Source organism: Balaenoptera musculus, chromosome 15 (genome assembly GCF_009873245.2).
Source record: "Balaenoptera musculus isolate JJ_BM4_2016_0621 chromosome 15, mBalMus1.pri.v3, whole genome shotgun sequence".
Classification (NCBI taxonomy): Eukaryota; Metazoa; Chordata; class Mammalia; order Artiodactyla; family Balaenopteridae; genus Balaenoptera; species Balaenoptera musculus.
The window spans coordinates 45,743,672-45,758,926 of NC_045799.1; the positions used below are offsets into that span (position 1 = coordinate 45,743,672).

At 46.5% G+C, this 15,255-nt stretch overlaps 1 protein-coding gene across 4 annotated transcripts in view; it reads right to left on the reverse strand.

The window, feature by feature from the left end:
* Window positions 1–15,255, reverse strand: part of KIZ (kizuna centrosomal protein) — a 113,979-nt gene that overhangs the window by 40,244 nt on the left and 58,480 nt on the right. For 2 of the 4 annotated variants that reach the window (XM_036826380.1, XM_036826379.1), the window contains exon 7: window positions 3,909–4,022. The exons of the other annotated variants lie outside the window; for them this stretch is intronic. In XM_036826380.1, coding sequence (XP_036682275.1) covers window positions 3,909–4,022 — 114 coding nt within the window. The remainder of the gene's footprint in view (window positions 1–3,908; window positions 4,023–15,255) is intronic. 4 annotated transcript variants of the gene reach the window in all.

Here is a 15,255-nt window from a genome sequence, read left to right on the forward strand (position 1 = left end):
CTTCCCATTCCACCCGGCTTAGAATTCTGTGACATCAATGTCATTAACAATTAAGGAACAAAAGTATCATTCTCTCCAAGTCTGTGTTTCTGGAATGACCAGCTGACTGTTTCAGTCCAAGGGATATCACAAGGCAGAAGGGAATACCTCACTTAGGGGAATACCTAACAGCTCCTGGGTGCTAAGAGGCACAGGAGGTGGGAGCGCACAGAGGGCAGGGGGAGCGTGACGCCAGGATTAAACCCTGTGAGTCTATTGTAAATAGTGCCGCAATGAACACTGGGGTGCATGTGTCTTTTTGAATTATGGTTTTCTTTGGGAATATGCCCAGGAGTGGGATTGCTGGGGCATACGGTAGTTCTATTTTTAGTTTTTTAAGGAACCTCCATACTGTTCTCCACAGTGGCTGTATCAATTTACATTCTCACCAACAGTACAAGAGGGTTCCCTTTTCTCCACACCCTCTACAGCATTTATTATTTGTAGATTTTTTGATGATGGCTATTCTGACCAGTGTGAGGTGATACCTCATTGTAGTTTTTTTTTGTTTTTTTTTTTTTACTTATTTATTTATTTATGGCTGTGTTGGGTCTTCGTTTCTGTGCGAGGGCTTTCTCTAGTTGCGGCAAGTGGGGGCCACTCTTCATCGCGGTGCGCGGGCCTCTCACTATCATGGCCTCTCTTGTTGCAGAGCACAGGCTCCAGACGCGCAGGCTCAGTAACTGTGGCACACGGGCCTAGTCGCTCCGCGGCTTGTGGGATCTTCCCAGACCAGGGCTCAAACCCGTGTCCCCTGCATTGGCAGGCAGATTCTCAACCACTGCGCCACCAGGAAAGCCCCCTCACTGTAGTTTTGATTTGCATTTCTCTAATAATTAATAAAGATGTTGAGCGTCTTTTCATATGCCTCTTGGCCATCTGTATGTCTTCTTTGGAGAAATGTCTGTTTAGGTCTTCTGCCCATTTTCTGACTGGGTTGTTTGTTTTTTTGATATTGAGCTGCATGAGCTGTTTGTATATTTTGGAGATTAATCCTTTGTCCGTTGATTCATTTGCAAATATCTCCTCCCACCATTCTGAGGGTTGTCTTTCATCTTGTTTACAGTTTCCTTTGCTGTGCAAAAGGTTTGAAGTTTCATTAGGTCCCATTTGTTTATTTTTGTTTTTATTTCCATTAGTCTAGAAGGTGGGTCAAAAAAGATCTTGCTGTGATTTATGTCAAAGAGTGTTCTCCCTATGTTTTCCTCTAAGAGTTTTATAGTGTCCCATCTTACATTTAGGTCTTCAATCCATTTTGATGGATAAAGAAGATGTGGTACATATATACAATGGAACATTATTCGGCCATAAAAAGGAATGAAATGGGGTCATTTGTAGAGATGTGGATGGACCCAGAGACTGTCATACAGAGTACAGTAAGTCAGAAGGAGAAAAACAAATATCACATATTAACGCATATATGTGGAATCTAGAAAAATGGTACAGATGAACCAGTGTGCAAGGCAGAAATAGAAACACAGACGCAGAGAACAAATGTATGGACACCAAGGGGGGAAGGGGAGGTGGGATGAATTGGGAGGTTGGGATTAACATATATACACTAATGTGTATGGAATGGATAGCTAATGAGGGCCTGCTGTATGGCACAGGGAATGCTACTTCACTTTGCTGTGCAGTAGAAACTAATACAACACTGTAAAACAACTATACACCAATTAAAAAAATAATAAAATAAAATATGAGGAGCATAAAAAAAATAAAGAAATAAAGCCTGTGAGAAAGGACTGGCAGCTAAGACCTGACTGCTTGTCTCTCAAAGGTCAGGTAGACACCTGGGCCTTTTTCCGAGGCTAGAGAGGGAACCAGTGACAATCAGTGTGCACTGAACAGCATCCTGAGTCACGACACGGGGTAATTCTAATTGTAACAGAACACAACAGTGACATTATAATGGAACCATTCCTGACTTCTTTATCTGGCTTTAAAAAATGATTGTGGCAAAGAAACAGTTCCAAAGGCTCCAGATATTAATTTTAAAATTTGTGTTGGTCATAAAGAAGGATCATTTCTTCTGGAAGCCTGATTTATACATAACTGTAGATCAACAGTCATGTAAAAATGCAGCTTCTCATAATGGAAACCAATGCTCTATTTATGCATGTTGAGAAACTATAACATTGATGTAGTTGATGGAGATATCATATCTTATCACCCACAGTCACAATTTGGCAGCCCAGGTTAAGAGAGTCACACGATGAATCATTTAGTCTAACAACTCAGTCTGCAAAGAGAATTATAAATGCATATATGCTTTTTATGCGACATACCACAACAGTGGTTTATGCCAAATAGTATATCAACAGACACACAAGGCAGTGAGAAAGAAGCTGGGGTCCAACTGAAGAGCCTTACAGCACACAATCACCAAATGACCACAGACTCTCCCCAGCCAGCTTCTTCCACGCCCCTGTAAAGGGTATTTTAAGACTGCCTTTTGTCACGTCACATGATAAAAAACATGGAAGAGGATTTTCGTGCACTGCCCTTTACTGCTGTTAAGTTGAAAAGCTACTGACCCAGGAAGGTCATGTCTAGCATTCTCTGTAGTCTGGAGATCACAGCATGATGCAGAAGGGAATGTAAACACACTCAGGACTTGTGAACCTCACCTTGTGGTCTGTGGAAAGGAGCCCTGAGATTAGCCAAGTTTTCTTGTGACAAGGTCCTTTTAGAGGCCATTACCCTGACTTCTCCTCATGCCCTGATGGGACCCAATACACACTGGATTTATACTGAATTCTACTCCGAAAATCCCGTTATCCTTCCTGTTTATATCGTTACATAAAAGTGCCTGTGTGGCATGTGGAAGGGAGAGAAGACGAGGCCGGATGTTAGACAACCAGACCCGAAGCCCCTCTGGCTCTCCTGGCCAGTCAAGGCCCTTTCAGATGGCTGACCACACCTGAGCTGTCATTTGTTCTCTGCTGCAAAACGGTGGGGACCTACTTCATAAAGAGGAAACGTAGTCAGTCCCCAGAATAAAAATTGGGGTTAGGACACTGGTAACATTCACGTACCATGAATCAAGCACCTACCAGGGGCCAGCACTGGACAAACCATTACACATACTACACATCTGTAATTCTGCGAATTCAATTAAGAAGCCCAGATGCCACGAAGCTTCTGAGGCCATGCATGAGAAGACACCTAGAGTGCCGAGAAGGTGGGTGGAAGGATCGATTTCTATCTGATTTAGGAAGGACGTACAAGAATCATGGTTCGTATGCGCCAACCACCCTGCAAATGATTAACCCCCACTCGCTCACCCCAGCTTTCTAGCCATTTAAGGCACGTCCTCCGAGCGCTGCTCTAGAACTTGAGGAAGCAGAGTTAAACACTCATTCAAGCCTGCATGGCTGGGCCCCACCTCCAGACTCCTGATTCAGTGGATCTGGGGTGGAACCCGAGAACCTGCATTTCTAACAAGCTCCCAGGGCTTGTCGATGCTGTTGGTGCAGGAACATACTTAGGGGTCTGTATCACTAGCATGACCTTGGAAATTTAGGAACCTATCTGGCGTTTGGACCTGCTAAGGACATCCCTCTAGATGGCGGCTTTGCTGGATAACCTGGGCGTTCACCAAGGTATGCTAACATGCCAGACAAAGCCTACCCATCTTCCCTCCCCCCAAGTAAGCCTAAAAATGTTGCTATGGGCAGGGGTTGAGTAGATATATCCAATTAACAATGAAAAACGATACATTCACAAAGAAGTAGATGGTGAAGCCACAGTTAAATTGATGCTACAAGTGCCCGGCACAGTGCTGATCATGTGGACCAGCGTTTCGAGACCCTTTATCTGGGAACAAGGGCCGACCCACCACAGCAGCAACTTGACGACAGTCATACCTGACTTGCTTTTCATCGCTGCCACCCCCAGGGGAGAGTATGGGGATCTGGTGAAGGACAGCTGCTTCACAGGCGTCAAGGTCTTTTCTCAGAATGTCACTGTGATTACAGAGCCTATAAAATAAAACAGGTGCTGCAGGAGATGTTTATTTAAGCACAGACGGCCAGCTTCTAGAATCTATGGTGGTTCCTCATGGTTTATTGAAATACATCTGTAATATAATCTAGACATAAAAACGCAGCAACTAGACTGTCTCTCGACAAAGATGTAAAACGGGGTGGTTTGAAAAACTTGTTTGTGTGTATGTGGCAGTATTAAATCCATCAGAGGAAGTAGCTTTTAACCCTTTGAAGACTTTAATGATGTTCAAATCCACAGCTGTGCAATCTCATTCCACATGCCACCTGACTGATAGGGATGCCAGATAATCTTAACAGCAGAAAAGGCTAATTTTACATTGTCAATCATAACAAAGTTAGAGCTCCTCAACTCACATGAAATTTACTTAAATTGTCACTGCTAAGAAATTGAAAACTGCTGGCTGAAGTACAGGTTACGTCCTCTATTTCTGAATGTAGAGAAATGACTATTATTTCTCCATTCAGATCCCACTGCAACATTTTCTTTATCCTTAGTAAGAACAGGAAGGAGTGGAAAGAGGGAGTTAGCCCTCATCATCTATTTGCAGTCTACGGGGGGACTGGTGGAGTGTTAACAATCTGGCCACTGTTTTAGGTTAGGTCTGTCATAGGGTCACAACAGCCTCCAAAGAGATTGGTTAGTAACTTCCTTTAAAAAAAAAAAAGTCTGTTTGCATGATTCTAAAAAGCTATGGGAGAAGATATCAAAGACAAAACAGTATTTCTCCTTTAAAGGAACTGATCGTGCGTGTAGTTGGGAAGATTCAATACATACCTCAAAAGGAAAATGAAGCAACTTATAAACCAATGTTCATTAGCAAAGTACTACTAATTTGTAATTAGTGCAAAGGTTGGTTAAGTTACTAGATCTATTCAATGGCCATGTGCCCGATGATGCAAGGATGAAAAAGACCTGCTCCGCCTGTACACTGGAGGTACTGGCCCACCCCAACTCTGGAGCAGCTTTCTACCCTGGGCAGGAAATAGAAATGGGCCCCCAGATTCAAGCCCTGTTCTCGACTCCGGACCACCCTGTCGGCACTCCAGCTCCTTGCCAAGTCCCGAGCTCCTGTCTAAACGCTAAGCCTGGAGTCTTCGTCCCTATGGGCCAGACCCTGTTGGGTCCTTCACTCCTGAGCTCTGCTGCCCCACACCTCCTGGACTCCTGGCCAGTGGGACTTACAGCACCTATGGATACCTGCTTTTCCTAAGGCAAAATCTGGGTCCTGATGCTCCCTGGAAGGCTTTATCTTGTCGCCAACCAATTCACAGAATGAGACTGAGGCAGGAGACAGATGGGCCCCCCCCAGGGTAAACAGCTGGAGTTCGTTCCCTGTGGACCAATACTCCAAGACGAAAATAGCAGGACAATCGAGAGAAGAGGCTGGGCCCTGCCCAGATAAAAGACCACATATTTCTCATTCTCGAAGTCAAAGAGACCTGCCCGACTAGAAAGCTCCTTGGAGGTCAAAAGGAGAGTGATGCCAACCTACCCATAGGCCTCTTCGCTGGCATCCATCTTGGCTGAGAGATGCACGTGCACATGGCAGGACCCTGAGATATACCAAATATGGACTCAGAATCAGGCAAATCAAAATGACTGGCCAAAAGAAACCCAGAAGAAATGCCCCATATAAGTGATTCAAACTACCACAAGGGCACGACTCGCTCTCTGAGAGTCCACACGTACTGTACCCTTTTTCTCCTAATAAACACTTTACTTGTTTCACTACCTTCTGTCTTTGTGGGAATTCTTTTCTGCAAAGCTGAAGGGCCAGGGCCTTGTCAATGACCACTGGTCTAGTGGCTAGGATTCAGCACTCTCACTGCTGTGACCCGACCTCAGTCTCTGGCTGGGAACCAAAACCCTGTTCAAGCCGCTGCAGGCTGAGGCCACCGGAGATCAAGACCTGCCCCCAAGAAGAGGAAGATACGCCGATTTCAGAGCAGTAAAGGAGCGCACCAGGGGAAGACAATCAGGAAGTGGGAGGAAGACCTTCTGCCAGGCAGGATGCAGATGGAGGGGAGATGATAGCTGAAGCCAAGGAGCCACAAGGCAAAGGCGACGGGAAATGCCAGGGTGAGAGAGGTGTGGGGACCAGCAAGGAGATGAGTCTGGCCAGGTGGGGACTGCAGTTGGTGGTGATGGGATAGTAAAGGGAAATAAAATTCGGTATAAAACTCTGGCGAGGCAACAGAGATAAACCTTGTGGATTTTGGAGCCATGGCTGGTTTCCTAGCAGCTGTGCCTGGATGGGGTTGGTGAGGGACAGATTGGCCAGGGGACTGACCCTGTGCTCTGGGTGGCCAGGGAGGAGCGCGCAGGTGTGAGCGCAGTGGGGGAGGACCCAAGCACCCACGGCTGGTGGGCTGAGGATGCTAAAAGCTGGGGCACATGCCAACCTCAAAGGGCCAGTCACCCTAGGCTCCCACTGAGGAATGTGTGTCTCAGTGAGGCTACATCTTTCCAGTTTTTGAGAAGCTGGAAATTCACAATTACTAGTTTTATTTTTATATGCCATCTCCCAAATTTTAAAATGGGGCAACTATTCAAAAGAAAGTTAAATACTGTGCTTGACAAACAGGGGCTCTCTGCGGGCTTGGGGTCTCCAGCTTACAATGCCGCTAGACACACTTCCCGACCAGGTGGTAAACCCCGAGCAAGGGCTGTGGCTTCCGCACCTCCTCCCAAACCCAAGTACAGCAGGGAACTCGGCAGACACTGGTTAATGCTGCTGTGCTAAGGAGGGGTGGGGGGAGCCTCCAGGGATGAGCATTTTATCTCTGCCATTCTCAGGAAAGACGAGAAGAGAAAGCCGATCCGCAGTTTGATTACTCTTATAAACCCCCTACAGACAATGCTCCCTGATGCCAGCATCCGCGCCCACCCCCCCAACCCGATACCACCACGGTGGGGACAGTGCTCCATCACACGCCAAACGCCTTCGTTCTTTCCTAGTCTGATTGGTCCAAACGTCAGGCCTGCTTAGACCAGCTCCCCCCACGTTTGTCTGGGAGCTTCTCCGACTGCCTCCTTCGCAGGGATCTTTCTCATCCCTGAATTCCTCTAGCACCACGCAGACCGCATCCTACTTTGTACTGCTCTCCAGTTATGCCCTGTCTGCCGAGTCTTCTCAACATGATCAGAAGCCTGTTGAGAACAGCAATTGGACTTGTGATTTCACAGGATGCTGAAGACACACTTAAAGACCCTGTGTGTTGAATGACAGGCCAAGACTTAAACCCAGATTAGGGAATTCATGACACGCCTGTTGTCACAGCCTGTTTTTACACGTTGGTGTCACACCAGTCTGGGGCTTCCAGGGCTTGGCAACGAGTGATCAACAAGACAGTGATCAATTAGACGGCCGCAAGCACTGTCCCCATGGAGCTACGGCCGATGCCAGATTAACTCCGAACCTTGATGAGTTGGTCTGTGTTGAGATTTCTAACAGTTATCTCCCCATGGGATAGACTTTAGTTTGCAAAATATCCATCAATCCTTTGCTTAAAATAACTCTTAAATAATTCACAGTGTACTGAGCTAAAGATTAAAGACTATGTGTTATGAAAATACTATTTTAGAATTCAAGACCCCAATGTGTTTCATGTCTTCTATTTGCATTCCTACCAAAATACTTCAGCTGGAAGGGCAATGGCCTGACAGCCCATGTCCAGTCTCCCCCGGAGAATATGTGGCCTGGCACCAAGGCACTGGGCCCTACCATCCGGTTGTTTTCTGTGAAGTCCGGCAAGTGGACAAACCTGTTGGACGACAAGCAATCGCTAGAAACACAAACGGCACTTTAAAATATTTTATTTTATCCAATAATAGTTAAGCATACAATAAATAAAATTAGTTTTTGGCTAAATTTAAAGTAATTACTTTTTAAAAATAATTAATTAATTAATTTTTGGCTGCGTTGGGTCTTTGTTGCTGCACGCGGGCTTTCTCCAGTTGCGGGGAGCGGGGGCTACTCTTCGTTGTGGTGAGCGAGCTTCTCATTGCGGTGGCTTCTCTTGTTGTGGAGCACGGGCTCTAGGGCACACAGGCTTCAGTAGTTGTGGCACTCGGGCTCAGTAGTTGTGGCTCGCGGGCTCGAGTGCAGGCTCAGTAGTTGTGGCGCATGGGCTTAGTTGCTCCGCGGCATGTGGGATCTTCCTGGACCAGGGCTCGAACCCGTGTCCCCTCGCATTGGCAGGCAGATTCTTAACCACTGCGCCACGAGGGAAGCCCATAAAGTAATTACTTTCTAAGAAAGCTTCATTTTTCAGTCACACAGAATTTAGGACATAATTTACAAGAAAGCAATTCCATGTCAGGCTAATGTGAGCCCTCAAATTAAGGTAGAATTTTTTGTTTAAAGTAAGGGAGAAAAGGTGTTATGCTTTTTCTTTCAGTATCACAAGCTGAGAATGACTTCTTAGCAAACAGAAAATAAACTTTTCCTTAACTATAGCAGATGACTTTCACACATGCCCGTGGGTGTTATCTTTGGGGGACTCAGCACAGATGCGCTTCAGCTGCAGTGATGCGAGCTTGACTTTTGGGCTTCCTTTCTCCAGGAGACAGCAGTCAGCATGGTGTGGTCCCCGACTCCAGGTAGGGATGAGTTTGCTTACCTAATTTACATATTATAGTGTTACTTGTTAAAAGTTTTATGAATTACGTTTACTTTTTAACGAAATTGAAGAATCAGAAAGGAGTTGTTTACATCCAGAACGAAGTTTTAGGGAGGAAACTGTATTTCAGAACAAGCAACAACAAACAGGCATCACTCGCAGAGGTGGCCGTGGATGGTGAGCCTGTCACCGAGGAATAACCCACACGTGAGGGTGGGAAGGGGACAACCCGGACGGACTGTCTGCATCCGATTCCGGAGCTCGCCGAAACCCCGCCTGGAAACTCACGGCTTCAGTCCTACCTTCCTTTTGAAACATAAGTGGCTTTGATCTTTTCACTAAGAACACATGGTCTGGATAGAAAAGATGATTTTAAAACTATCATTTTATCAGATCCCAGGCCTGGTTTTCTGCATTTAATTCCCACGGAAATTTGTTGATTACAATGAACATTTAAAAATCCTCCAAAGATCCATGAGGTTCTTAAACAGAAGTAACAGAATGCATTCACGTACCTAATGCTCAAAGCCCACAACTGCTGCAAAATATAACTAATGAACCAAAGCCGACTGTCAGTCAAAACCCGAGCCGCTAATTCAATTTGTGTAGCTTACTGGTCCTCCTGAAGCAATTTAGCACCTTTGCCAATAAGAGAAAACCTCCAGTGACACCCCACCCACAGGTACACAAACACAACCGAGAAGCAGAGAGGCCCGTAGAAGCCCTACCTCCATAAAGATGCAAATTAAGATTTAAACAGGGTAACAATCGGCCGGCACTAATCCTTTTACCGAGGTGTAAATGGCTATTGAGAACTGAATTCTGGGCTGCCAGCTTTTGTTGGGTAGTCTTACAGACACATTTCACCCAGGAGCCACGCCAAGCCACCAACTCTGAGGATGACTGATAAACAGTTTCATCAGGCCAGCGTAATTTGTTTGCTTTGATATCAAATTTCCTGACCATCAATCCAAACGCATCAACGTAACCGGCATGAAGAATTAGCACCCTGGGAACAGGAACTGTGAGCAAGGATCCCAAGCCTGACGCCCGGCGGCCGGAACAGCTGTAGGTGCGGCCGAGGCAGGGTCTGGACGTGGGGTTTTGTTGGCCACACAAAACGGTTGTAGAAAGGACAAACATGTACATAGTTAAACAGTATTTTTCTTTTCATGGGCTGTCTTAGGAAACCTATGTTTTGGTGGCTACCTCGGCCCCCATTGTGCAACCCCCTGGGTGGTCCCTTCCGGGGGGCCACTTGAAGGGAGCACAAAGCCAGGAGGGAGGGGAGGAGGGGGCGGCAGCACAAAGGCCAGCGGCGGGGGCGGGGGTCTGCGGTGGCCGCGGGCCAGGGGTCACGAACAAGACTCCTCTCTTCACCCGGGAAACAAGGGCTCCTTCTCTTCACCTGGAGGCCGTGTGAGGGCGCTGACAGCTGGGATCGCGGGCCTGCCGTGCAGGGCACCCGGGCCTGCGAGCGTGCTCTTTATTTAAAGCAGCAGAGGCTGCACAAGCAAAACCCCTGCCTTTTCCCCCTCGCTGGCCTCCAAACAGATCTCCTTATTCTGCCCCACTTCAATTCTCAGAACTACTCCCTCTCCCTGACCACCTGATTTTAAGTTCCTTAATGAGGCGCTGGAAGGCCCCATTTCTAACAGATGCTCCCCTCCAGCCTTCAAAAGAGAGAACCCGCCTGAACCCAGAACAAGTTCTTAGTAGCCAAGAATCTCTGTGGGTCCCAAACGTAACACCCAGGTTGATAAAAATCCACCCTGCTGGGAGGATGAAGGCCAGAAACATTTGCTCCTTGGGTTTCTGTTAAATCCCTGACATGTGACCAGAGGGGTGTCGTCATTAGGGTGCGGGCTGTGCTCTCCAATCTGAGGTGCATACAACAGATTTATGGAGCCGATTACCTAAAGTGACCTAGCTTTAAATCTCTGCTGCCAAAGTGAACATGCAGGGTAAATGACTTATCAGACAACCTGATGCCTTTCAAAAATTTAATACAATCAGGCCGTGTATTTTGGAAAAGTTTAAAAAATACTATGAACATAATAAAAACAATTTTTTTTTGTTAGACATCATCATTGGTTCTATAATTAAACGCGAGAGGGTGCTTTTGGTAAAGGGGTGTCTTTTACTGTCAGGGTAGAACCATCTTTGCTGGGGCTTAATGACTGATGGAGGACCCTAAAAGCAAACATCAGACTTTCGCTGTGCTAGTACACGTCTGTCTCCACACGTGTACGTGCGCCTGTGTGTGTGTGTGTGTGTGTGTGTGTGTGTGCAGGGGTGCGTCTGTGCAGGGGTGCGTCTGTAGGAGAAGAGACCAGGAGGCTCAGGCTGGGCCAGCGTGGCTTCACCACCGGAGGGAGACCAGAAGGCATGATGGGTGGTGGATGGGTCGCTGGGGCTCAGGCAACATTCAGACCCTGAAATAAGTTAGTGTTTACGTCGCTTCTCACCTAGAAGGGACATATGAGGCTCCTTCAAGGCCAATTAAGTCTGATGAATGGGAGTGGGGTCCAGAGCAGTCACTGACTCAGTGTTCTGGGTCCACCTCAATGATCCCACTGAAATGGCAGTAGCAGCACCCAGGGAGGGACCTGCAGGAAAGAGACTGAACACTTGGCTATTAATGCTTGCCCTCTGCTGTAGGAGTCAGTAGAAATCAAACACAGGACTGAAGGGAAAAGACTGTGCCCACTTGCTGCCAGGCCCTTCAGAGGCAATACTGTATTACCATGAGGAAGCTGAATCACTTTATTATTCAAATGCTCACTCACCCAAGAAGCTGCTAAAACGATGCCAAAGACAAAAAGAAGAAACAAGAAAGTGGACGATACCAAATCGTCATCGTGAATGAACAAATGGATTAACTGTGGAGGAGAGGCAGGCAGGATGCAAGCAGGGAAACAATCCAAGTTAACTGGCCCTCCTGGGTAGATGCTGGGAACCAGGTGAAAAGGCTTCTCTAGTCAGTGTTGGGGTTCAGGGGATGTCAGACAAGCACATCCCTAATTTCAGGTAAGTGCACTTTTCAAAACGGTAGAAACCAATTCCAAGTGTGCTCATGATTACAGATGTAATAATGTTCCAAACAACCATGGACAGCATATGTCCTTGTAATCTGTATTTCAGCTGATCAGTAAGGACCATCAGTGCCATGATTCAATACCATAAAAAGTTTGTTTAGGGATTCGATGGCCCTGGAAAGTAGTGCTTTTCAGTGCTTAAGGTGGCAGAACACCTGGAGTTCACAGAACTTTCTGCAAAACACCAGAGTGTACTAATGTACTTCGTTTCATCACACAAATCTGAAAAACTTTTACAAGCGGACGATGAATATATATATATACAATATAAAAATCAAACATATATACATGATAAAAAGCCAATCTGTCAAAGCTAACAAAATCAGCTGCTTCCATATTTTTCGTCCTTATTCATTGGGCACTCTCACTCATTTTGTTATCTCCTAGTAGGCAAGCTATAGCAGGTACCAAAGTTTTAGGAAAATGATTTTGAGAAAGTTCTCAAAATTACAAAGATTCATTTTCTACAAACTTGGGAAAGACCACTTTACTCACTGCAGAGTAATGCCAGTGGAATATGTCTGAGCATCACTGCCACGGAGAAAAGCAGTCTAGCATTGCTTTAAGCAGCAGATTTAGACACACATTCAGTCCATCAAAATGACAAGCAAATTAAAACAAACTACCCTGACGAGGGAGAGCAGTGAGAAAAAAATGAGAATTAGTTGGAAGCTGTAGAAGACAGGGGCTCAGGACTCCTCACGGCTCTCCTGGAGGTTAAGGTAAGTCGGCCAGCAGGGACTGAAAATGGTGAGATCAACTGTAAAAGTACAAGAAAACATATCAAGGGCTCACTTTTTGCTTCCCTTTGGGTTTTCAGTTGTCTTATCTGCTTGGCCTACCTGCACACCCTCTCCGCAAAGCTCCCCTGAAGGGAAGCCTCCCACTCAGGTCTCAAGCTCCAATGTGCCTTCTCAAATCCCACCTTAAAATGAATTTGGTTTTTCCAGAAGCCTATCATCAATGGCTCAAAGACTGTTCTTCAAAGGTGGGAAATATCAGTTAAGGTGATTACAAACAGGGAAGCTGAGCCATGAGGAACCGAAGAGGAGGAATAAATCAGCAACAAAACAGAGAGGAGGGAAGTGTTGACGTTTGCCACCCAACAACCGGAAACAGATCCCAGTTTTGCTCTGGGGACCCCTCCCCATCGTCATCCACCCACCTTGGGCGGGGCTCACAGTGAAGTGCGGGCCTGGATAGAGCCAGTGGGTGCTGCCCTGGCCCCAGGGACTGTGCAGGGTGTGGGCACACTGTGAAGTCAGAGCCGTGGAGGCAGAGGCCCCGCTGCTGGGCCCAAGCACGCGAACCTCCAAGTTGGGCAGCCCACCTGGAAGGGGGTCCCCAGGTCCACTTCAGGGTGAGGAGAGGGGACGGCAGGGGTTGCGGAGCTGTCTGCCCCGAGGACAAACTCTGGAAGTGAGCTCTGAATGGAGCTGAACGGGGACTAGCAGGGCAGCAAAAAGCATCTTTCCACTTGGAGTGAGGAGGGGAAAGAGCCAAGCGATGGAAGACAGTAAGAGGCCACCTTGTCGACATGCTGGGAGAGCAACAGGAGAGGGAGCTCTGGGGCCATGAAACAGGCAGCTGCCCCCCTCCCCACGCCAAGATGACAGAGATTCTTAGCACTGTTACAAATATTAGCATATTAAGTTTACAGAACAACCCAAGCCTATCCCTAAAGAGATATTAAAGATTTCAGGTGGGTCAAGGTGGAGTGTGGAAAACACCACTGTCCCACCCCAGACATCTTCAGAGCTGTCCAGCCCTGGACTCAGCGCTTCTCTCCCCAGAGCGGCGCTGAACACACAACTACCCACTTCTGCCTCTGGCCTTCCCTTCCCGCTGCAGGCAGACCTCGTCCCCGCTGCTCACACATCCTGGCTTCAGAGAGACCCCCACAGCTGCTCAGAATAGGGTTTTCCTTTATGATACATTTTCAGCTCTGATAACCTCATTCTGGAAGGTAGCCCATTTTTTAGGAAAACTTACCACACCCATTTGGATGATTATTTCCTGGGTGAACTCTGAGTTCTGGGACCTCACTGGGGACCTCACGTGCTGATGCGAAGCACAAGCTATGCTTACATGGCACGATACCCACCATTTCTCAGTGAAAAGGGCCAACTAAAACAAAATGCCCATTTTGTCAGGATTCTGATTCTTTGATGCTAGAAATTAAATCTACCAAACTGCCAAGAGTCAAAAGTGGGAGGGACAGAAGCCAAGTTCATTTCTAACTTAAAAAAAAGGTTGGCCATTCCTATCTCACCTCATGGACATCCCTGAGTCCTGACTTCTGGAACCATCACATCAGATCACCACGAACTAATTAATTATCAGATGCCAACATATGCCAGCCACTGTACCCGGTGCTTGTGCCGAAAAAGTGAATCTGATGAAGGTGATAAATGAGAACTGAGAAGTCAAGTTCGATTAGTCAGTGGTGATACCGGCCAAAAGGAGATCCAAGATCACAGTCACAATAGGTCATGGCTCTGTCACTGTTCCTGCAATTTCACAATATGTCTAGAGCAAGGAGAGATCAAGAGAGCATTCCAAACCAAACAATTCCTGATTTGTTTCTTGTGATCGTTTCTAGTTAAAGAAAGGAAATCAGGGGCAGGGCTAGCCTGATATGAGAAATAAAATAAGGCAACAGGTTCATATTCCGGGTAATTGTTCATAAATGTGTATAAAACACAACCACATCCTGAAATAGCATATTCTACGTGTCAGCACATGGTCATCAGTTTGGAAGGCTTTCTAGAAATCACACACAGGAAAACAAGAAAGTATTGTGTACAATCTAAAGGGACAAATTGTTAACAGACTCGAGAGGGCTCGTCACAAGGGAAGAAAGATGACATGCAAGGGGAGAAAGCCGTCCCAGGAACAGATTTAAAAGGTAAAGCGCAAACCAAATTAGAAATGACGTGGCCAAAACTATGCATTTCATAATTAAAAGTGAAAGCGGCCAAATGAGATATGGTTTCCTAGGTCTTCAGAAAGGAAGCAGCGGCCAAGCAGAAGTAACCGTGAGGGAGACAGGAGCAGGGGACATGGTGGGGAAGGGAGGGGGAGGGCTTGGGTGCTGATGCTGTTTCTTGCCTGGGCGGGGTGACCGCGTATTCACCTGTCATAATTAGTCGAGCAGCATATTCAAGATTTGTTCAGTTTTCTGCATGCATGCTATCCTTCAATAATAACACTTATCTTAAAAAGTACCTAAGATAAGGACTTCAGCTTCTTGTTGGTAATGCAGGCTAATCCTTGCACTAAGACCAAACATATATATAAAAATATGTCTTTGATAACATTAGAGAGATAAAGTAGGAAAGAACTACAGTATCAAAATCTAGAGAAAAAGGAAATTCAGAGAGATGAGCCTAACATTTGGGGCACCTTTTCTTTGAAGGGCATGTGCCAATTTCTGAAAAGGTAGCTAATAGTGTGAGAAGCTGAGTGGAGCTTTGGATGACCTC